General features: G+C 37.7%; 1 protein-coding gene across 1 annotated transcript in view; it reads right to left on the minus strand.

Moving 5' to 3' along the window:
- SNRK (SNF related kinase) overlaps positions 1-25,543 on the minus strand; it is a 38,433-nt gene extending 12,890 nt beyond the window's left edge. Inside the window, exons 1-2 of the mRNA XM_075212402.1 lie at positions 25,252-25,543; positions 6,593-7,285 (exon numbers count right to left, since the gene is read on the minus strand). Of these exons, the coding sequence (XP_075068503.1) occupies positions 6,593-7,181 (589 nt within the window). The 5' untranslated portion in view covers positions 7,182-7,285; positions 25,252-25,543. The remainder of the gene's footprint in view (positions 1-6,592; positions 7,286-25,251) is intronic.
- Between the last annotated feature and the right edge of the window lie 381 nt (positions 25,544-25,924).

Consider the following 25,924-nt stretch of genomic DNA (forward strand, 5'->3'; position numbering starts at 1 on the left):
TCTGTCATTTTGTATTTTATTTTTTAGCTTGTTGCTAAACAAATATTACTGGATTAGCTATGATGATGAAAGCTCACAAAAACATACGCAAATAAAACAGAGTTGCACCCTCTTCCTGTGTTGCTTACACATTTGTTATTACAACACCAGAAACACCATCTCCCTGGAAACAGATGTTTTAAAGGAACTATATAAACTAAGCAATAGATTTCTTCACTTGTGACGTTTCAAATGCTGTTGAATTAGAATACAAAATATAAGTAAGCAAGAAAATAATAAATAGTTAATTGAAAGCTGCAATACCAACTAGGAAAATATTTTACAGCAGTGGCCTCTATAAACAGAACAGAAATTCATTTTTTCAACCATCGTTAAAAGATTACTAAGGGGAGAGAATCTATTGATTGCGGCTTGTGATTGGTCCTCCCGATTTTTAGATGGGAAATTGTGCCACAGGGTAGGGAAGCTGCTTACATCAAGTACCAGTTAAAATTTAATGTTATATTAATTGAAAAAAAAAGGAAAGTTGCCCCTCCTGATCACAAAAGGAGAGTTTTAGGACCTTGCATCTGGCAGAACACTGTCCATCATACCCAATGACTACAGATATAAAGTATGTTTCTCTGTCGGCCATCTTGTCTACACATATCATTGGCTGAACAACACTTACCACGTATGTCATTCAAAGTCAGGCTTAGGTGACCTAAAGTACCAGGTGGCAGGGACTAAGTGGCACAACAGCTGGGGAGTCACAGGTTGCCTCCCTCTGTTCAAACACTTCCATGGAGGTCCACATTCCCCATCTCACCAAATACCTGAAGTCGCACAACGGAATACTACAACAAATGAGGGGGGTGGTACATCTCTCTAGCACAGAATGCCCATTAACGCATTATTGATAAAAAAAAAACAAAATGACAAACTATATAGGTAATATTAAATGACCGTGTATACTTCCCAGGCAAGTCCATAGACTACAATAATAGAGACAACTGTTAAAATTCTTGAAGACTTGCATGTAGCACCAGCATTAAAGCCAATGCAACAGCCCCTACATCAAAATACCTCATCACCACAAGCTTAAATTGCCACAATTAAACCTGGATCCGCTATTAAAAGGAATAATTAAAATGTAATTTTAGTGTCTGTGTTTTCTATATAAACCAGAGGTGAAGTGGCAATACAAAGGGGAGAATTACGGAATGCCTATTTCCACTGGTGTTATGGACCAATGGACATCAAGAACTGGGACTAGGTCTGCAGAATAGAACAGAAAGCCATAGGGCACAGACCAATGTATGTGCAGTATGTTGCACAGCTTTTCAATTGAAAGGAATTACAAAGCACATTTTAAATGATCATTTCAGAAATCCTTAGCATGGCTAAAAAGCTCGGAAGCAAAAGCACATATACATACAACAGTCTCCGCACAGAACATGTATTGCAACACAAGTTGACAGAAAAACCCCAAACTACTGCACACAGAGAACAACTGTGTTATAGACCTTATCCTCGCGTCCAGGACCCACAGCACCCATGAGCAAAGTCCCAGAAGTCTACAAGGCAAGAAATAGGGGGTCAAGTTATACATGTAAATCAGAACTCAGACCGTGCACACAGAAAAGAGGAACAATTTAAAAGATTTGCTATCATTTCTTAAAAACATCATATTATACAAGGTGTGTAATGGCATGGACACTGGACTTTACAATACCCAGACACACAGAATAAAAATGGTTGCTAAATAGTGCACTCCAGTTATATGGACGGATCATTAACAGCCAGATCTGTAATCAAATCTGATCACATGGGTTTCCAAATAGTGCAAATCCCTGCCTCTCTGTTGCCTTGCGGTCTGTCCTCTAAGGCAGCATCCAGCAGAGATATTAATCAGTGAACTGACTGACCGCTCTTTTAATTTTTATTTCCTAAAACTTGGGGACATTTATAACAACGAGTGCAAAGGAAATTTGGTGGAGTTGGCTATAGCAACAAGATATTTGCTTTCACTTTCTTTATTGCATTACAACAATAATCGATTTGTTGCCATTAGCAACACCATATTTTTCAATAGTACCCATTGCATTCAAGACCATTGTTTTAGCGTATGGCTTAATATATTTTGTGTTGTATTGTAGTAAAATGTAGTTCATTTAAATTTTACATAGTGAATATATATTTTGTTGCGCCTACGCTATTAAGACCTCAAATAGTTGCATTTTCAGTTTCGTGGTCATTTACATTCTTGAACCATTAAAAAAAAAAAACCAGATATGAATAAGCAGTGATAAGAACAAAAGATAAGAATACTGAAATAGTTTCTTCTGATGAGATGGAACATCAAAGTTCAAGAGTGAAAGCTCGAGAGTGTCAGGAAGAAAGAGGGAGGAACCACATAGGGAGAGCACACGAGAGTGGAAATCACAGAAGATTTCTGGAGGCCGGAAACTGACATTTCCACCAAAATTATGCAAATTACCCACAGTACTTTTACTGCCTATATAAATCGTTACAAGGCTATATAAATTGAAGGCTCTCAAAAAAGCACAAAGGACATAAAATTAATCTGTATACATGGAAAGTTTTATTAGTACAGCTTTTTCAATGGCATCCTCTAATGTTCCCAGTCTAAATATAGTGTCTAATTCTTCACATCTGTTCTCAGAATGTAGGAAATGCAATTTAGATAAAGACTGAAAGGAAAGGCAAGAACATTATAAAAGGTGCCATTCTAGTTATAAATTAGGCATAAATTTAGGTCCATTCCGGAAAGGGGGGGGGGGGGGGGGGAGGTAAAAGAAGATTCTAAAAAATGAAAGGCAGGTCTTACATATCTGATAAGTGCACAAACGCCAATCTACACCTTTTCTCTTATTTTAGGAGTTTGATGTAATTTATGCTTTATATATGCTATAGAGGCTGCGTAACACTTAATGCCCAAGATATTGGCATATCTGCATGTGAAGGTGTGATACCCACAGTGCACTGACTTCAACACCAGATCCAGATCATATATTACACTTACAATGTTTTCACAAAATAGTAGTTTTTTTTTTATGTTATATTTGCAAATACATTGCTGTTTTGGCTTGAAATGGTATTAGGCTACATGCAGAGAGGGGAAATGGTTTAGGAGAAAGCCTAGAAGTGAAATGCGAAAGGACCTATAAAACGTAATACCGATACACTAAAACATACTAGTAAGATATACTTCTTACTACAACATCTATTCATTTTAATATGTGCAGAAGCAAGGCACAGCAAGGATCAGCATGTGCGTTTTAGGGATGTACCAAATATAGTGCTTCCAAGTGAAGAAAATGTATACTAACCACTGTGTGACACACACATATACACATATACATTTATATTCACCAAATTTGTTTGCAGCATCAGTTTCCAGTGGGATGGTATGGGGCAAAGTATCCCCCTCACGGCAGGCGCCAGAGTTGGTCAGGTACTATAAAACCTACCAGAGATAGTGAAGTGCAACTGTGGAATGTAATTGGAATGTCCAGAGATCTTATCTAATCAGATGTTAGTATACACCTTCTACACTGGCATATATTCATCAGCAAATTAATAGGTTTATTCTGTGCATGAGTAACGCTTATACACCCAAAGGTGTACCCAGCATTTTCAAAATGCATGCATGCATGAGCTAGCAATCAGATAAATCATATTGACTGCTCTGTACAGGTATATTACTGAATAGCAACCAATCAGGTCACGCTCCTCAGAGCAGGAGTAAGCGCTGGAAAACCATGCTGAGCAGAGCCAAAATATTTATGTACTGTACTTGTTTCATTGCATTTTCTTCTCTAGGCTCTGGTCCAAAAGCACAAACCAAACAAAGGCACATGCTGCATAGGCAGCCAAGAAACCAATTACAATTTTGGGGAGAACTAAATAAGTGATGAAGAAATGAAGAGTAAATACAATGTTTACACCATAATACCAACAAAATGTTCATTACACTCCTTTCAGAGTTTATATTAGTGTGATTGTGGTATTATTGCTGCATTTGATAGTTGGCTGACACAATGGGCAAATGGTTTGCATAACAATGTTAGAAAAACACCATATATTGAAATGTATTCAATAAAAACAACAAGATGGGCCCGTTCTTTTGTCTATGAAGGGAAACAAGCCACAAGATGTTCTCTTTGTCTGGGTCAGGGGTAGGCAACCTGTGGCTCTCCAGGTGTTTGTGAAACTACAAATCCCAGCATGCCTTGCCACCTAACTGCTGGTTATCTACTGGCAAAGCATGCTGGGACTTGCAGTTTCACAACACCTGGAGAGCCGCAAGCTGCCTACCCCTGGTCTGAGTCATGAAAGTGGCACCTATGACTAGATACTCTTACGGTGACCAGACTGTTTGTCTGCACCTGTCACCTACACACAGTTGGAGGCAGCAAGATTGTGGGCAAAGAAACAATGCAGCCTAATACTAACCAAGAACTAGTGAAGACATTTTGTGCCCAATTTACCAATGAACTATACTGGTTAAAACGATAAAATGGCTGCCTCTATTATGTGTATACTTTAAAGCTCAGTCAGCTATAATCTAAAACAATGTCCAACACATGACAGGAAAGTGTCATCGCTCAAAAAATTTCAGTCTGGGTCCTCACAAAAGACAATTGCTAATTTTCAAGACAGACCTGTCTAAGGGCAGTTATATTAATAAAAATAAAAGTGACATAAAACTGTTGGCCAAAATGGTTGCTTGACAAGAAGAAAAAAAACAAACCACACACAACAATGAAAAACAAATTTTCCAGTAAGATTATATCCATATAAAAATATAGCCTTAAATACTGGTATTATAAAACCATATTCTTTACATAGCTTCTTGTGAAGATACAAATTCCATGTTGTACCACAATATTCCATTTTATTACACGGTTTTAAATGAAATGTAAAAGTGGTTGTCTACACTAAATCACACAGCTTACAAGCAATAAATAGCATTATGGGTACTTACTGCTTTAGTAGCTTCGGCTACTCACTCCACTAACAGGCAATAGAGACAATATTTTTTTTTAAATGTCTTATCTCACTACTGAAGGCTCCATTGAACTATATTAACTAGCTTGCCCTAAGGCACTGTTCTGCACATGAGCATTATGCTGCAAGGATGAGTAAGTGAGCATTCAACATCATTACAAGGGGCGCTTTTTAATCCCAAATAAAATACTGGCCATGTTGCTATGCAGATTTCCGCATAACTAGCTTACGGTTTATTGGGTGCAAAGGAGCAAAGCCGAGAGCCAATAAGCTCCTGAAAGCAGGCTCTATGTGAATTTGTAGTCTCCTTTAGGCCTTGCTGGTTGTGTTGTTTACTTCACGTTTTATTGCCACAGAGAAAGGCTCACTGCACCATGTCCCATACACCATGTGAAAAGAACAAATACAGTAATATAAATAGTCATTGTATTTCTATGCTGGATGACATACATAAAAATAAATTAAAAAAAAGTGATAAAATGATGACACAAAGGGCAGCCTGCCCCCTCAGTAATTTTTCCACCCTAGCCCAGGTCTAAATGGTATTATCGCACAGCTATGACAGTATATACACATACAATCTTATGATCATACATGAAGATTTAAAAATAAAATATAGATTTTTACATGGTTTAAAAAGAATGGATAGATTAGCACTCCAATTTGAATTCTCCTTTGAATATATGTTTTTGGGGAAAAGCCCTAGTAATTATGACAGCAAAACAATATGATTTATTACAATTTTAATTAATGTGGAATATGAAGACACATTAGTTGTCTATAGTGAGTGACCTACAGGCAAACAGATCCATGCACAATACTGTCTTGGCTACCAATTGTACTGCTCTATTCTGTGACATGATCAATAACACACTTTGGACATTTAAAATCTATACTAGTACTCCGTGATAAACATTGCCTTCTTCTGATGATTAATGACTCCCTTCAAATGGTATGATTGTTCAACCAAACACAGTATCTAAGAATTTACAAGTGTCAGCTAATTATTGGAGGCAATTTCTATCTCCAGGGGTGTATAACGTCCAAGGCTCCTCCAAAACGAACAACTGCTTTCAATCTATAACTGCTTGACTAATGAACTCTATATTGTTTACCATCATGCTTTGGAAATTTAAATAAGCTACATTCTCATAAATAGTTGTCTTCACTAAGTGTGGGCAATGGGTGTACTGATGTGGCCACAGAAAAGATTGGTCAACCATAAAATAAAGAGAACACTAGACTTCACGATTTATAAATGAACTAACACATATTTGGTTTTTAAACCTTTGAGAATGGAATAAGGACTGGAGATAGACATTGATCACGTGTGTTTCTGAATTGATTCAGCATGCAACACTTGTACAGAATGAAAACACTTGTGTGACTGGTATCCAGCATTCCCCATTGACAGCTATTTGACACATATCAGGAACCACTTGTTATTGGGACTTGGGAGACACCAGGCACTAGTTAGCTACCAGTCTGTCAACAAAACATAGTATAATCCAAGACAAACCATCACAGCATGAATCAAAACAAACAATAAATTAAACTGAGTGAAAAGAAGAATAATTACCAACTGCAGGAGCATCATATTCATCCCCAAGCAATATCTCTGGAGCAGAATAAGCCAGTGAGCCACAGCTAGTAGTCAACTTTTTCCCAGGCTGAAACTTGTTGCTGAAGCCAAAATCTGTTAGTTTGACAAGTCCCTGTTTCTCAAAGAACACCACATTCTCTGGTTTGAGGTCCCTGTGCACCACATGCAACTTATGGCAGTAAGATATAGCATGAACTATCTGAGCAAAGTATTTCTTGGCCAGATCCTCGCTGAGACCTTCCTCATGCTTCATTATGTAATCATACATATCTCCTCCATCTCCAAGCTCCAGAATGAGATACAATTTGGTCTGTGTGTCAATAACTTCATATAGACGGACTATGTTGGGGTGTTGCACAAGTTTCATGCATCGAACTTCTTGAAAAAGATGCCCGGTAGCTAGGGAGTCTAATTTGGTCTTGTCGATTACTTTTACGGCTACCTTTTCCCCTGTAAAGACATGACGAGCAAGCTTGACAACTGCAAAATGTCCTCTGCCCAGGGTCTTATCCAAGTCGTAAAGTCCCGCGATCTTCCCATCATATCCTCTCTTGAAGCCAGCCATGCTGTTCCAGGTATCAGAAGCCTTAAACTTTGGGTGCTAGGCGTTTCTCATAACAGAATATCCGAAGCTTGCAAGGAATGCATTTCCCCAACCACCAAGCACATCTGGAAAACAAAAACCAAACACTTCAGGTTGAAGTCCATATGAAATGTGGACTGCAATATTGAAAGGCACAGTGATATTTAAAGTACATTTAGTACGGATATAAGAAGGGCATACCAAGTAGCTGGAAGGCAAATAAACACAGCAAAACGTGTTGTAGGATAGCTTGAGCCCCCAAATTTAAAAATCGCCAAGATGCATTTGCTGCCTGCAAGCTAAATGTTCACAGAGACTGAATATAATTATGTCAATGTATTAATTATGCACTATTTTCGTAGGCTTCATACATTTTCATCATGCTAGTGTAGGATTTTATAGGATTCTGGCCTTCAAACAACCCCAAAAAAAACAAAAACCGTTGTCTGTTCCATGACAGATTGAGTGGTGCAAGATTACTACAGCCTTATAAATTATGGTAGGTAACTTTTCCCCCTCAAGATGGACAGCCTGGGTGTTTTCTGGAAGACACTTTTATCGATGTTTCCCTAAAACAAACCTCAACATAAATGTAAAGTTTAATGCTAAACTCTTGTTATGGTTACAAGAAGTATATCTTAATGGAGATATTTCGTTTTGCATACACATGAGCCACTTACCGACCGCTCACAGTAAACCCTTGTAAAGATAGCAGATAATAAAGTATGGCTTGTATGTTTGATAATAAATGTACAAAAACCCAAGCCTCTTTGATTCCTTTGGTCTCTGTACATAAGGTACAATCAGCACCAACCAAAGCAGACAAAGGAAGAGTTTTTCTTCGGATCAATGCTTGTCTGTTCTCTCCAAATTGGCAGCTCTGGCCATTCGGGCTGTGTTTAAATGGAGTATTGATGTATCACGCCCTGAATGAGAAGCAATCTCGAGCTAGGATTAATGTTAGTAGTTGTGAACTGTGTCTACTGATAAAACAGTATCATATATTTATATATCTATATCATCCACGCATTTGAGCTTATTGTTCTACATCAGATTCCCTTTGTACACTATTTTTTTGTGGAGGGGTGGGGAATAATTACAGATGCAGTGTAGGCGACGGTAAGTTCTGTAGTTTGCCGTGGTTTTCCTTTTCTCGTGAACAATGATGCAGCCAACTAAATGGCTAATGATGGGTACACTTCAAAAATGATATGGAGACATACAAGCAAATCATATATATATGCTTTGGTGGCAATATAGCCGTAACACTTCCTGCAGACGCAACAGAAACACACGTTACCTAATTTTTAGGTTTTAATACCGAGTTTCCATTATATACATTGGCCTTGCTAGACTAACCAGTTTTATCAACTTTAGAAAAGAGGGGAGAAAAACGACACCTACTTGTACATCAAAACGTGTATACTACACAAATATAGGAGGTTTAAGCAAAACACACAAGTCACCCCTTTTTGCCAGCTTTCCATAAAACACAATGCACAGCTTCAATCTAACCAATTGTTTAAATGGTTGTTTGGAGACTTGGTACTGTGAGGGTTAACTGAAATGCTACTCGCTGTAAAACAGGGAGAATGTTTGCAGACTGCTGACACAGAAATGCAATTGACTTAAGAATTCATATCATCCTGTTTAACAGCTATTTTTACATTCACTTCATTCTTCAAGAGTCACTGCATCTGTACAATTCTTTGCAGAGAGTGGGCGATGATGAAACTTTCACAGGAAGCTGTTACATATATATTTAGGTCCTGCAGCATACAAAAGTTAAAAACAACCGTGAAGTCAAACTACAAACACACACAAAAACAGTGTTTATTCCCTTAAAATACTTATGCAGTCACCTAAAAAGAGATTTAAGTTTGCATTTAACAAAGTTCTATTGACTTCTACTTCGAGGTGCAGTGTACAGCCAGCTATTTTCTTTCAGCAGATTGTTAATTTTGCAATTTTAGAGCTGAACATTTTCAGAAGTTCTAAAAATTAAAGGTAATCTAAAGAATGAGATTCTGGATGACTAAGAAATATTGTTCTACATAAACTGTAGTATCCTGTAGGAATTAATCTTTCTCCAATGTTTTTTCGGTGGTCTCCAGTTTTCTTGAACATCCAGAAACCGATACAGGTTGTGTTTGTTTTGTTTAATGTAGAATCAAACTCACTGATAATTGCTAGTCAGTGCCGGAGAGTGAAGAACCTGGAGGAGACAGGAACACCCCAAATAAACTACTGTATACTCAGGTAGCCTTGCTTTGTACTGGTCATAGAAATGCAAAGTGAGAGATTCTCTGAAACAAAAACACACACATTGTACTTTTATCAAATGCAAAAGACCTGTATGCAGTCTGTTTATAGGGCCAGATGTGACAGTGGCATTGCTAGAGATAATAAGCGCCATATAGGGATCAAAGAACTATTGTAAAAGCCGTTTAGGCTTTGTTCATTATAAGATGAACTGGGATCATGTGAAACTAGCCTCCTATAGGAATGTGAAGTAGACCATTGTGAAACACACCACTGTCTTTAAGGAACAGGCGAGCAAGATAAAGTGCAACGTGGTACCGTTGGAAGCTCCGGGGGACCTGCTGAATTCGATGAAGGTCGGTAAACAGAGGCAGGAAAAGAAAGGAAAAAAAAAAGGAAATTTTTTTTTTAATCCTAACAAGTCCACATAGTACAAGATTTAAGCTTTGGGCGGCATCCTTGTTTTTTTAAAATAAAGTGACAGAAAGAACAAAACATATCTCAGAAAAATATAGTTTTAGAGTAAGAAGCTGAGGAAATTGTTACTAAAATAATTTTTGTGGCGTAAACCAGGCACAAACAAAACGGTATGCAGGAAGGATGTATTTTATCTATAGTACTTCATGTTTGACATTCTGCCAGTTTTAAATCTGTCATCAGCTATTTACCCTCAAAGTCCCAGCAGCCTGGGTTCTGCAAAACATTCTTATGCTTCGGTACCACAAAACCCTGCATGTGGCTTGGGGACATAACTTAGAGTGTTTTGGTCAAATTGTGACCACAAACAAATAAAATAAAACATTCAGACACTTATGTTAATTCAGGGAGGAGGTACACACAAATGTCAATGATGTCAGATAGTTGCAATAAAAATTCCTGGGCAGAAGGGACACAAATGAAATAAAAACATATGTATAAAAAAAAGACAGCAAGAAAAAAAAAAACCAAAACAAAACTATTTTGCAGCCTGTAGTAAACCTGGGTCTTTTACTAGACCAATATCATATAGAAGCTATCCTGGCTCCAGTAACTGTATCAGTGCAAGATGATCATCATACCTCCCAAAATGTGAATTTGTCCTAGCTTGGGGACATGTCTGAAATATACAGTCTACCCAACCATGCCATTTATTTATTTATTTTATTAACCAAAGTATGCCCCCTTTGGGGTCTGAAAATCTGGAATGTCCCACCAAAATGGTTAATACTGAAGAATATGAAGATTGTGACACATATAGGAGGGTCCTTCTATCAAACATATAGGAAAATATTGTTACTCGCAGCCTGTACTGAGTGATGACTAAACGCTAGGAACATTATTTTCCTGTGCCAAGAACTATAACGCAAAGATTATTTTGAACAGCCCCTTTATTAATGGTATCAAAGTTATTGGGGGAATTAAATTCCCCCCGAAGTACCACCGCGTAAAACCTATTACCGTTATTACGGTAATTTTAATGCCGGCTTTCTGCCAGCAGCTCAGGGAGCTGTAAGCAAAAAGCTGGCGTTGAAACTACCGTAATAACGGTATTTAAGCACACTATTACCGTAATACCGGTAATAGTGCGCAGGCCACGTTACTTTTAACAGTAACGCGGCCAACTGAATTCCCATGAGGGCTTACCAGTCTAATGGTATGGAGGCCAAGTGAAACCCGGCTTTTTAACCAGAGGCCAATCATCAGAACCCAGCTCTTATTACTAGCAAGAGACTGCGAGTCACAGACACAACAAAGCTTGTATGCTTGAGGATGGTTTTCATCATTGATGTACGTAAGGGTACATGACGGCAGGTTTCCAGAAGTCGATGTTAGAAGTTGCACAACTGCTATAATTTTAAACAGTGCTTATAAAAATCTAAATAAAATGAGAAAGGATCAAATTCACACCAATTGAAAAATACCAGTTTCCAATTATGGTCAAAGTTAAGACATCAGATCTAAAGTTTAAAAATAAATCATTTCATGTAAATACAAGAATGAAAGATACATTCCAAGCAGCAGAAAAGGGCCTTTTCCATCACAAACCACACACACAGCAGTGTCAGACTGATCCTTACATTGTGCAGTAATAGGCTATTCTCTAAAGAGAACATTTTCAGGAACTGTTGGGTGAGCTGTATTTAAGTCCAAGTCATTTTTGCACATTAGAATGTCACTATTGGTTTTCAGTCTATTTCTGCTATTATTTACCTTAAAACAAAGAAAAAATTATGATTTTAACCTGGCTTTTAAAATCTAAACTCTTGTGACATCCAGGTAATGTGTGAGTTTTATCATAATTTAATACAATGTAAGCGAAAACCTTGTATTCGGCAAAGCTGAATATAACACAATAACTAAGATATAGCTTTTAACCCCACTGATTTACTGGGGACTGACCAATGACACTTCCAGAAAGCACAAGGTGAAAATCAATGCAAATGCACTCTGAGCAGCACTTGGATTACTGGCTCTGACCAGGCACTTACCACTGCAGCAGTGTATCAATTAGATACAGATACATGTGCTGTGACCCCTCATAAGTAACATGTGTTACTGCATTTCAGTTTGTTTTAGGGATTATTAATGCAAATTAGGGAGAAAGAAATATTTAAAGCACCTACTCACACACATCAACCACAATTCTCTGCTGGGTATAGAAAGTCCACTCTTCTAAAAAGACAATAAAAAAAAAAATACCAGGCACTTGAATGAACAGTTCCTACAAAATCACAAGATCCTATTTCCCAGATATGAGGGCTTAAAATAATAAAGATATCACAAATGTTAAAAAAGCAAAAACAACAAAAAAACAAACAAAAAAAAACCAAAACACTACAGAAATAAAAATAAGGTGGGGGAATTTTTTTTTTTAAAGAAAATCTGTCTGTCTCAAAGTTAGGCAAACCTAACTTAAATAATGGACCTTACATAGTACAGAAGTGGAAGTTGCTCATTCAATTTATAGGCTCATAGCTAAGAACCACTTATGTATTGTTTGTCTGAGAGGCAGGCTATGTTGTCAGTAGCTGATGGGGAGCGCTGGCACCATGTGGCATTTGTACCTCTTGGTAGGTTAGCTCTCAATTTAAAAAAAACACAATTATGGCCCAAAAATAGGGACTCTTTATTTAGAGTTAGGATCCCCCTATTAGAAGAAGCACTGTGAAGTGGCGGTGGCTTTCCATACATTTGCAAATTTCTTAATTTTTAAGTAATTATAGAAATAGGAACTCCTTGCTGGTTATAGCAGGGTGCTGGGGGATTTCTCTCTTCACAGATGCTATTGTATCAGGTTCAGATGTAACAAGATGCAACAGATAGATGAGCAGAGTACAGCAGTGTTTCATACTTATCTTACCTCTAGTGATCCACCAGTACACTGGTCTCACAATAGCATTCAGGAGTTAGTGAGGTGTCCAGAGACCATTGGCTATGATGGCATAAGGTCCAGTCTAGCCTCGAAAAAAAAAAAAGGCAAGGAGCCTGCAAATCAGTCTATGCCACCGTTGCCCACACCCTTTACTGCTTTTGGATGTCCTTGGTACACTAGTGCTGAAGCTACAACTCTCCTTTTCCAAATAAGTCACCGTACCATATGCAAACACAACAAAAAGTCTCTGAACACCTTCCTGACTTCTGACAGCGCTAATGAGACCTGTATATGGAAATGCTAAAAGAGAGAAAGAAGAATGAATGACTGCTTTGCGCATATATTCGTTTCTGGCATCTTGCTAAACTATTCAACTCCGTTCTTGAGCACCTAAACTGTTACATACATTGTTTTGATTCCAGCTGGTTTCATTTTTTGTTGTTAAGAGGCCATTAACAGTGAATATTCTATTACTAATTTCCTGAGGACACTGGTCTCTGGTAAATATTGCTTTGTTAATTAAAAAGACTATATTATCATCATGTTTAACCAGTGGCTATCATGTAGGGGAATGTATAGACTATGGCAGTGGTTCCCAAACTGAGCGCTGCGGCGATCATACAGGGGTGCTGCGGCCAGGGCCAGTGGAAAGCAAGGTGGGGAACTACTCGATAATTATTTTGGCTTAAGGGTGCCTTGAAAAAAAATTATGGAGACATTAAGGGTGCTTTGAACAAAGAAAGTTTGGGATCCACTGGATTACGGTGTTTTATTATTATTATTTTTATTAGTAGGTTAGGCATAAATATTGAAATTCAATATGAGTGAAATTGGATGTAGCACTTTGTAGGACCATTTCACATGCGCAGTGTGGGTTTTCTATATCTTGTAAACTGTGCCTGCCAAACAATGGTAAAAGCACAATCATTTAGTTGACTCACACAATTAAAGCTCTCCGGATACATATACATTGTGAGCTCATAATATAGGTGAGCAAATTTTTTAAACTGCATTTTTTTTTTATTTAGCTCTATATGCTACACACAACCGTCCCTTACAAACCAGACATTTCTTGTTCCTTTGCCAATACTGACAAACTATTTTATTTATATGGGTATAATAAGTAAAAGGTTTAAAAATGCTAACTAGAAAGATTCCCGGGGCATCTGACCAAGTTTAAAAGATAAAAAAAAACAGTCTCAAATATTCAGCAACTAAGTTACACATCACTAGGCAGCATAACCTTTCCAAGGAAGTATTTTAGATGTGGAAAAAAAATACCATTTTATTTGACGTTTAAGGGACTTTAATACTTTGCACCTGGAAATGTAGTTTAGCTAATCTGATGCAGGATAACCAAGAAAAGCTGGGCAGTGTCGCATCTGTTTCATGAATACAGAATATCAAATACACAAAAATATGAAAACACTTGCTTGCGTTAAGATATTTCATATGCTGCGTTTACAGATTAGAGTCTAAACATTTCCATTATAGGTTTTATATACTCTTAGAACTTTCCAACTATTAGACTCAGATATACAGCAGAATCAAATAAGTACAACTTAACACTTGTTTGTTTTACAATTGCATTTCATCTTGTAATGCAGATTAAGGGTTATTTTTTTCTATACATTTGGTACCAAAGATGCCCATATACAATGTGATTGACGGCCAATAGACTGTTTAAAAACCATATTGATTGAAAAACATTAACACATGGGCCAAAACTATCCTACGATTCCGAACAACATCCTATTGGCATCCATCAATTGTCAATAAGAACGGATGGTAAATCTGGACAGATGACCCCGTCTGATCGTGTAATTGCACACTAATTGTCCCCCATCCTTATGAGGACTTATTATATTCAAGGTAAAGTTGTTTTCTTTTGCAATACAGATCTCGTCAGTAATTTCAGCAAAGTCAACAACTTCTCGTTTAAAATGGCTGATAACAGATCATTTAAACTTTGTAAAATATATCTACTGAAGTATGGAAACATTTACTTATATGTTAGTGAAGGAGCTCTTGTAAACATTTGTATTCTATTTGTAGTCTAGTCATATTTTTGTGCTATCTTTGTTGACACATCTGACCTTCTATGTGGTAAACAGAAGGAGAGGTGTGAAATAAAGCAGCTAATATTACAGAACTAAAAACAAAAACAAACAAAAAAAACAAAAAACAACCCACCCCACAAAAACCTAAAGATGAAACTACAACCAGCTGTTAAAACATGTTTTGAACTAAAAAAAAACAAACAAACATCCAAAACAAGGGTTCATTCACACTTTTTTATGAAGATCAGTGAATCCAGATAAAAACAGTGTAATGAATGATTGTGGGGTCCTGGGTAATACATGCCACCTGTTCTGACACATGCATTCTTACTGCTGTGTGGTCCATTTTTTACCACAAGTTGTCATTTAGATCAAGGACCATTGTCGAAAAGGCTGTTGCTGAAACAAACTAGGACCCATATATACGCATACTTCCGTTCAATGGCCTCTGCCGCTGGTAAGATGTATGTCTATAGAAGGTAGAACCCAGAGCATCATGAGAATTCCAGGCAATCTACATGGGCGTTAAAACACTTACAAAACATACTAAACAACACAGCCTCCATTTACATGTGTTTGCAGTATTCTCTAGCAAAAATGCATGCTCTTTCTACACACTTATATTGGAATTTGAATTTAAAGATTTTCATAACATGATGCTCCAACGTCCAATTAAAATCTCACAACTACCAGCGTGTGCGAGTGTGTTCTGACAATGAAGCAACGTTGCCTTCTAAAATGCATTTGATATAGTTTAGGAGATAACACATTAAAGGTTTTATCCATCAGTAAACCTCATCTCCACATTTGTTTTTTTTAACTTTGCAGAGTAAACATGCAACAGCTTATGTAAAAATAATCAAATAAATGATTAGCACAAAAAACATGCAGCATATGCCTTCAGGCACCACACCTACATTAATGTTGTAAAGATATCAAATCAACCATGTATCAACATATTTAGAGGAACTGTATTGAAAAAAGCAAAAAAAACAAACAAAAAAAAAAAACAGACATAACAGATTATATATTAATTATAGATGTCTGCAAAATTATACATTACCTAAACATACAGGGCCTGAGTCATTAAGAAAAGTAACTTTGCACCTGGGCAAAACCATGTTGCATTGGAGGGGGAGGCAAATTTAAAATGTGGGGACATATTTATAGTTGGGATAGGTCATGCACTAGATCAAATTTAAATTTCAGTGTAAATATAAAGCTATCAAGTATTTGTGTGCTAGATGAAAAAACAGCCAGTATTTAACTTATGTGCAAAATAATAAACTAATTTGCACCCCTTGCATTGTAACATAGTTTGTCCTGGAGAACATTTACTCCTTTTTTTTTTTTGCCTTACTTTCTTTAATGACTCAGGCCCACAGTATAACACACCCTAACTGTGCTACACTCACTGGCATTGGCTGTTGCAAACTTGTGCTCCTATCCTGAACAAAACGCTGTCATCTTTCTCCACAAACCCATTGGCTTTGACTGAAAAAAAGAAGAAAAAAAAAAAAAAAAAAAAAAAAGATTCTGCAATGCCTCAGCCATTTTGATAATTGTAAAGTACATCTGTGTCTAGAAAACTGGTGCACTTAAATAATGCTCTTACTCAACATAAGAGCGTCAGGGAGAGAAACCCTAACAACTTATTTTTCTGTCCACTGCATTAACAGTTAAAAGAAACAAACAGTCACTGTGTGCCCATATATACCTATCATGTACATTTAACGAAGCAAAATAAAGCCAATATGAAATATTATGCCTCCCATACACTAGTAAACTCTCTGTAATGAATCAGACACACGTGACTCTGACCCACATATACTCCAGATCTCTGCAAGGTTGCCCGACCTCAAATTGGATTAGAAAGTCTTTAAGCTGCTCAGATGAACAGGCCATGGCAGCAATTTACCCTTTACAAAGAGGAGGTGGCCATATTCTAGAAAGAAAGAGGCAAACCCCATAAAGGTCTGTTTAATAGATCAAGTCTATTCCTTCAGCAGTAGTCTAAAAATGTGATTTAATTGACATTTATAAACACAGCTTACAACCTGTGAAATAGGCATAGCAAAAACCACAAATGACATGTTTTGTAATTAAACTTGCAGCTTTGGTTAATAGAAAAATTTCAGAGAACATATGGTTAATTTCCTATTATCTGCCAATACAGGAGTTGGTGAATGCAGATTCTTGTATTTCACAGACCAAAACCAAAGCCTTGTCCTTAGTAAGCTCAATAACAGTATTCCTACATCTGATACTTTGTTGAAATGTTATTGTTTGGGAATGCTCAGAAGAAGTAAACTGTTTTTTTAGTTTAGTCCAAGTTTACTGGACAATTGCCTGCCAGTGTTTATAAGACCATGCATATATTTAATGTTATATCAGCAGAGTAGGAGTCCTCAGCTCATTAATAAGTGCAAATATGCAAAAAGATAACTTGTGTTCAATTTTATAGAAAAAGATAATGTAAATTTTTTTTTTAAAAGCTGTAAAATATACTAATGTTTTTTTTTTTTAAATCAGCCTGCTATGCACAGTGAAGAACCCCATTTTGTAGGCAGAGCCAAGCCATAGATATGCAAAATATATATATATATATATATATATATATATATATATATATATACATACACACACATATATACACACACATATATACATACATACACACACACACACACACACTAGGAACCAGTAACTTCACAGAGGAGTTTACAAGTTCCTGAAGGGAAGGGATTAGCCACACCCAGGTGAATATTTGTCCGGCCCACAAAATGGCCACCTTCCATGAGCGTAGTTGACCAAGTTACACTTCAAGAAGTAAAATAGTAATAAAAATACACAAAATGTGATATTGGTGTGTGACCATTCTTCCTGCTGAATCACCAACCAGAAGAGATGATAATGCAGGAGCACAGATAAAGTTCTCTCAGTGACAATAACAATCAATGTTCAAAATGTCCATTCCTTACAGTTCATGCTAACCATGTATACTGGAATTATAAATGGACATTTTCTTTTCATAGGTCTCTGAAGTGTAGGTTTGCTGATCACCAATAAAGTTTTTGTGCCCAGCACAATATAAATGAATGTAGCCCCACATAGAAATGTAATTTATAGAGATCACACTTTACAATGCAGTAACCATACTGTCTTCAGGTTTTGGTGGCCAGCCCAAAACCAATTGCTTGACAGGGTTCATTTGCTGAAAACAGTCAAGCCCTGTATTATTTAATGAAAATTATTTATAGTTATAGAGTTCCGCATATTACAGAAGTCTGTGGTTTTTAGAGCAGCTGAAGTCAGTAAATGAAGATACAACAACCCTAGCATCAAATGAACTATTGCTTCATCTATTTCTTATTATATTATTTGGAATCCCCCTGCTGAACAAGTGAAACAAGGATATCACTATATATTGCTTAGTTTAATAGATTTTGATTACTAATGCTATATCCCGCCCCCCCAATCACTTTTTGATGAGAGAACTTATTTTTTAAGTATCATGGACTGAGACTGGCTGCAGAACCCCAGCTTGTCTATCTTCAATGCATATCAGCGACATACATAGCAGCAACGAGTGGACTATGTTCTCTAATAAAACCATGACACTAAGATGTAGGGCCACATCTTTACAAGCCACTGTTTATTTTCAAATATCAATGCACATTCCTCTCCCTATTTGCAGTTTCTGTGTTTTTGTTATACACAGACCGACCCAAGGTGCAAGCCAGCTAATTGCTTACTGATCCGATCAATAGGTGGATATGTCAATTTATCCAAATTGTGCAAATCTGACTGCTCGTTTGCTGGGCTGTAAAAATGGATCTCCCACATTTCCAAGTTGAACTATGACCTTACCCATGCGGTAAAGACGATTATGGTTCATAATCAAAAACTGGTTTGGTTTGATCAGGTGTTACAGGAAACCAGACCACCATACCCTATTCAAACATGGGGGCGGTATGTAAATAGGACAACACCACCTAAGAAAACAGAACAAACATATACTGGTTACCTTATTGTTTAGGCTCACTCACCTTAAAATCAGGTGAGCAAGTGGAATTTTCCAGCAATAAAAATAGCAGCAGAGCTTTGCTTGGGGAGTTATATGCAACTGGGAATGATCAGTGCATCAAATACAACAAACTTTAAACACACTCTGAGAACTAGCGAAGGTAGGAAAAAAGAATTTGAATGCAGAAACTGAAGATTCTGATCATCTACAAAAGTTTATAGCATAAATCACTTTCTTTTCCTTCATTCATATTATTATCCAGTTATACGAGTTAACTTTACACCCAAGCAGCTGCTTACACTAGCAATAGTATTATCTAATTTACAGTACAGTATTTACTAATTTCAGTACAAATAAGCTATTTTCGTAGCATATTGGAATCAATAAAAAAAAACCAATATTTTATATGGGTTATTAGGGCAACATGTAGCTCTTACCCATGGTTCTGACTTTCAACATTTTAACACAAACAGATGCCAGGAATGTATTCTGCAACTTCTATTGTTTATGGTGATAAAAGGAGAAGGAGTAGCCCGGTAGTTCAATGCACTGACAGGGGTGTAAACAGAATTATCCAGGCACAGTTCCCTTCCCAATCAAGCCTACAATATATTTTTGTTGGCTGGGACATAGGGAGAAACAAAAGGAACTTGTCTGATGGCAAAAAGCAGCTGACACTGGGACTCAAACTGATGTCCTTAACAAATTTCTCAATGTCTCCGTTATTTAGAGACCCCAGTTCAAATCTCAGTGTCAGCTGCTTGTCGCCCTCCAACAAGTAACTTTTGTCTCCCCAAGTCCCAGGCAGTAAAACTATATTGTATGCTTGATTGGGCAGGGACACTGTGTCCAAGTTACTTTACATACTGCACTATGCACTACAGAAGAAAAACTACACAATAGTCACCCCAGAAGCCCTGCACCCTGGTGATTACACAAAAATACATATACTTGGTATACCCTATAAAGCAGGCCTGTCCAACCTGCGGCCCTCCAGGTGTTGTGAAACTACAAGCCCCAGCATGCTTTGCCAGTAGACAACCAGTTGATAACCGGAAGGGCATGCTGGGACTTGTAGTTTCACAACACCTGGAGGGCCGCAGGTTGGACAGGCCTGCTATAAAGGGTATGGAAACAATATCAAATGATAATAACCCTTAATTGCCAGCTTCACCACACAGTTTTCTAGTAAATGCATAAAACATTACAACTTCATGACTCCCTCTCAAACTGCAAAACAAAACAGACATGGCAGCTGTGTTGGTGAACAGCTGTTCTCATGGCAGCTGATGGCTACACAACACAGATCAAAATGTTCATTTGGTGGTTGTTGAGTATTTATTGCATACACGTGGCAGGAGGTGTATTGGTATACATAAGCGGTCTTTTCACCTACAAGTTTTGCTAGTGTGGGCAGGGCAAGGACAACATGGATCTATTAGAGCTATTAGATTTATCTAGCCATCAATATGACACGCATGGCACAGCAGAAGCCACAGATCAGCTTACATGGCTACTGAATCAATATTCTCTATCTCTCTGCATGAATCAAACAATGAGAGCACGCCGAGTCCTGTAAAGCAGCAGATTAATATTTCACTCCTGTAACTATCTGTAAAGGAGCAGTCGATATTTCCAAATGCAGAGAGGTTACAAAAGGTCACGTTACCTAAAATAATATTAATCAGTATTGAAAAAAGGCATTGTGTAAAACTTCCAAATTTGGAAATAAAAATTCCCATGCACAAATTGAATGGAGATATTGTACTTAAACTTACTGCTCTGTGGGAGAGTACAAGCTATTGGTCTTGCTGATCAGCCATTTCACACTGCAGGATACTCATATATATTATATATACACTATTTATAAATGTTAACAGCAACTTGTTTTTTTTAGGTCTAGAGGGCAGGTCTTGAGCGCCTGTGCAGTAGCACCAAGAAATAATACAGCTCAGGATTTTAGCAGATGGTCAGGGCATTGATGCACTAGGCTTTAGACTGTAATGAAATCTGCAGCCCTGTAGGAAACACTGAGCAACAAGACTATTCACCTTAGGGACCTCACTGCTGTTTATATGCAGGTTTGCACTATACCACCTCTGATTATAGAAGAGGGTGCTGCTTGCCAGGTGAGGGGAGTAAAATAGGGGACTAGGAAAAGGAGGAAGGCCAAAAGATCCCTTACTAAATCCACCAGAGGTATGACTTGCCAGTGAAGCTTGAAGAAGCCTATACGAGTGGCAGACCAGCCCAGAAACTTCACCCCCTACTTCCCAAGACCTATAAATTCCACTGCCCTGGAAAGTAGTGTAGTGAGGTTCCTGCACTGATCTAGAAGAGGATTTCTGGATTATACAGTTTTAACCCAAAATAGTCAGATAAGTCAACAGTTCTTATTTGTAAAAGCAGAAAACCTTAATGACACAAACAGGTAACAGTAAAAGCATCATCCATATACACTGCCAAATTTCTATTCTGCACAAAGATCTGAAATTCTGGCCAGCATTTAGAATTCATACAGCACATGGGTGACAGCGTGGGTCATAAAATCCATGTCAAAAATTGGTTAATTATAATAAAATTCCTTCTTCAGGATCTTCCATTTGTGCAACATTTCAGTTATGTACAATTGATAGTGGCAAGAAAGTGCTACGGCAACTACAAGAGTAAATATGTCATTTCATTTTGAAGAAAACTCAAGTTAATGTCTATGCAGTTTTGCTTTGTTATAAATGGCACATACATCACTAGGAGCAAAACTTTAGAAATAGCTGGTTATTAAGAGATTTACGCATTTGCCGAAAGTGAACTTGTGATAAATTTCATGTGTACCATTTGTTATTGTTACCATTGCAGTGTTTGTAAAACGCGAAAACGAAATCTACAAACTTTCTATTGAAAGCCAAGGCACAGAGGGACGGCTTAAGAAACTAGAGACTTTTACAGTTTAAGAGTTTAGGCCAGTAATGGCCAACCTATGACACTCCAGGTGTTGTGAAACTACAAGCCCCAGCATGCTTTGCCAGTAGATAACTGCCTGATAGCTGGCAGAGCATGCTGGGACTTGTAGTTTCACAACACCTGGAGTGTCACAGGTTGGCCATCACTAGTTTAGGCCATAGGTGGTGAGTAACAGACAGCCTTCGAGCCATCACCTGCGACCCTCAGCTCAGTCCTGTCTTTTTTTTTCAGATTTGTTAGGGTTTAGTGTCGGGAGTCATGTCCGATGTCTTAAAGGTACAAAAAAATACAGAACAGAAAATCAGTAGGGAAGATCAGCATGACATTAGTTAAATAGGGATTGCTATAACCCAAAGCAATGCCTTCATTAGATGTAAACAGATTGCAATCTATTGTGACCATTTGCTGCATGGACCTGTCTCTGAAGATTATTAACAGTGGAAGACACCTCTTACTGATTGAAGGTGGCATGCAGCTTCCTGGGCATGTCTCTGCAGATCAGATTCACACAGCCTCTGAGATTCATCCATATAACACGTTTCTGCTGTAATCTCATCAGCAAAGACCATGTGTTTTTTTGAATCACATGATTCATTCCTAATATATACAGCTGCTATGTAGAGCAGAGTACATATTAATATAAGAAAACATTAATATTCAACACGCATCAACAGTATGTGTATAAATGGGCTTTTACACTTGTACAGCATTATGATCCCCACACAAGGAATGATCAGATCTGACATGTTGGTCCTTTTACTCAGTTTTCCGTATGTATGCGCGTTCATGCGTGTACCCATCCATACTGTTCTGGCTACATGTGACCCGTTTGTTCAGTCACAAACCTTCCACACATTCTTGTTCAGTTTTACGGGGCAAGAGGAGGGGATAATAAAACAGATATCAGGTACAGCCATGCAATCTACTAAATATATTTTTACATTCACTTTTCATTTTTATGGATGTTTACAAAAATAAAGATTTCACAGTGATTCTAGTAGATGTTTAAAATATATAACACCCTTATGCAAAAACAATTGTGACAATACTAACATTTAAATTCCTTTCCTTGATCAACTCTGCAAGCCCCTATGACATTATAAGGTCACTAAGTTCAGTTATGTATGGATGACAGCTTCTCATTAAAATTAAACAAAATAGTCTTGAATAACTGTACTTTACTGTATTTACACATACAAAGGTAGATTATACAAAGCATTGATCAATGTATTTTATTATACAACCTGGCATACTAAATACATGCTATGAATTCAAATAGAATATGCATATTTAGATTCAAAGGAGGGGGTAACATGCTTCATGTTCTATGCTATGTATTAAATTCAGAACAAATTTGAAATGACAGGTATCTTACCTGTATAATAAAATGTCAAATGCTAATGTTTTCAAAACCATTACTTTACAATTCCACACAACCAGAAATAACAATATAAAAAAGTATTACAATAAGAAAATTGAACATGTATTCTTGTGCAAATGCAAACTGAGAACAGAGAGAGTGTGTATTATATAATTATTTATTGTGTAAATATACAGTAGCACCAAGTGGAGAATCCCTGTTCCCTTTAAATATGTCAGCATAATTATAATAGCAGGAAGCAAACTTTTCCACCCTATGTCTATACTAAAAGACTGATAGCTGGCTGTTCTCAACTGGAAGGACAGACCCTGCTAAAATCACCAGTCTCAAGTCAAAGTCTACAAACTGTTCCCTTAACAGATAAATCCCATAAGAGTCATCTGTACAGGTTTTGGGCCACATATCTTGGCTTGATATTTACTACAGACAAAGGGAATTAATTTTACACTAAGTATTTCATAGCAGTGTTTCAAGAACTAAAATCAGCTGTGACTTTTCAGAGGATATATTAAAAACAAAAGCAAACCCAAGGCCTTGTTGCACACAAGGATACTGTAACTGCATTTTACACATTAAAGTCTGCACATCATTATGCTTTACTCAGTTTAAGTACCCTAAATTCTTCAATTTCCTTAGTTACATATTGCTGAGCATAAGTGCAACTACAAATTTAAATACATGATCACCACAAATATCTCTCCTTTCACACAAAATTAAGCATCAATAACCACATCCCAATACCCACTGTTCCCCATAATCTACAAGTGTTTATATATCAAGTGAGTTTTCTTTATCTACATTTTAAAAATATACACAGATCTGCCTCTATTTGACAAAAGAACCACCTTCCTTCAAAGGACTCTGATCAGTGTATTTACTGTACTATGCATGTGCCAGAACGAAAGAAATCATTTGTGTGCATAGACACAGAATAAATTGCAGCTAAATATTTGTGTATGTAAAGTATGATTGTTAGAACAAAAAACAAAAAGGGTGCAATTTGTGCATATGGGTAAAACAAGGAGTATTCGTATCACAAGCATGCATAGAATATAACAGGTATTTACATAAGGCACATACATACACAGCAAGAGATCTTGCATCAGCTCTGCATCTGTCCCTATTGAAATGTTCAGTCATGGGAAATTATATTTGCCCCAAGCAAAACAGCAGTCTGCTACCAAGCAAGGATACCAAACAACAACAATGTGAATGGAAAAGCCTTAACAAAACCAGCCGTCCTCAATACACTGAAACATGTCAGCAGTGGATGGGTAAACACATCCACTCTATTCACTAAGTGATCTGATCACCACGCCTATGCCATGCTCCTGGACATGCTTAATAAGTACATATGCACATTCTACAATGACAGCACATATGCCAATATTTCCAAATAATACTGCTATTGCAGCTAACCTTCAAGGTATATTCAGATAACAAGACAGTATAAGCATAAATACTATCTATATAGACAGAAAGTCATGCAAGAATGGACTATATCTAGAACAGTTAATATACCCCTAGTGCACATGCCATTGCTTTGACTAATGATTGAACATAATACACATTACTGGCACATAGGTTGGACTAATGATTGCATACAGTGCCCATTCTCTGCATAGATCATATTCATACTGCGCATACCTCAAGCATGATTTCTATACAATACTTCCAGCCATGACATATCTGCAGGATACAGATTAAGATGACACATGCATGCACTCACTAATCTCAGATCGCCATGGGTGGGCATCTGGGACCTGAAAACCTCAATGAATGTGTATTCGATTGGATTGAATGGAGATGCCCATTACATACCAGGCAGCAGCTATGCACTGTGCTATACACACGCACCGGTGTACATGATCCATACTACCCCCATGCCATGGGCACACATGACTGGCGCACAGAGTGCAGGGGCAACACAGGGAGAAGGGGGGCAGTGCGGCCGTTGTCTGCCAGGACTCAGTAGTGGGTGCGGAGAGGGAGGGATGCAGCTCACTTACATCCACGGGCCGGAAGAGAAGGGAGGCCGGGACAGCGGGTGCTGTGACAATACAGATCCGCGGGTGAGGCTCGGTAGTACCGGGCACGTCTTCCTGAAGGGGTTGGTAGAGGATGAGTCGCAGTGACGAGTGTGGTGTGTCCGCCGGCCCCGTGTTATGCTGTCCTATTCTTGTTGCTCCCCCATTGCGCGGCACTATCCTAGCCAGGCGCTGCTCACCAACATGATGGAGCTGCTGTTATTATCAGCGACTGCAGGGTAAGAGCGACACTGGAGCGCAGCCGCACTGGACAGCAGACCCGCCCTTCCGTGACGTCTAGCTTAGTGGGCGTGTCAAAACTCAGTCAAACGTCGCAAACCAAGGAAGAGGGCGTGGCCATAGATAAGCCAATACTCTAAAGCCTGTGGGCGTGTCTTTCATCCTGCTGCGTTTTTATGTCAACAGCTTTATTAAAAGCAATATGACAACACTAAGCATAGCATAGCTTCATCCTGGTACTCTGTGAATGACAATGTTTAAATTCTCTGCATTGTAGGAAACTTTTTGCAAGTGCATCAATAAAGTTATAATAATTATTTTATAATCATGTACTGTTGTCAGGATGACATACTTGCCAACCTATGTAAGAAGTGAATATGTTATTTGTTTACTGACTTTGATCAAAGTTTCCTTA

This window comes from Mixophyes fleayi, chromosome 5 (genome assembly GCF_038048845.1).
Source record: "Mixophyes fleayi isolate aMixFle1 chromosome 5, aMixFle1.hap1, whole genome shotgun sequence".
Classification (NCBI taxonomy): domain Eukaryota; kingdom Metazoa; phylum Chordata; class Amphibia; order Anura; family Limnodynastidae; genus Mixophyes; species Mixophyes fleayi.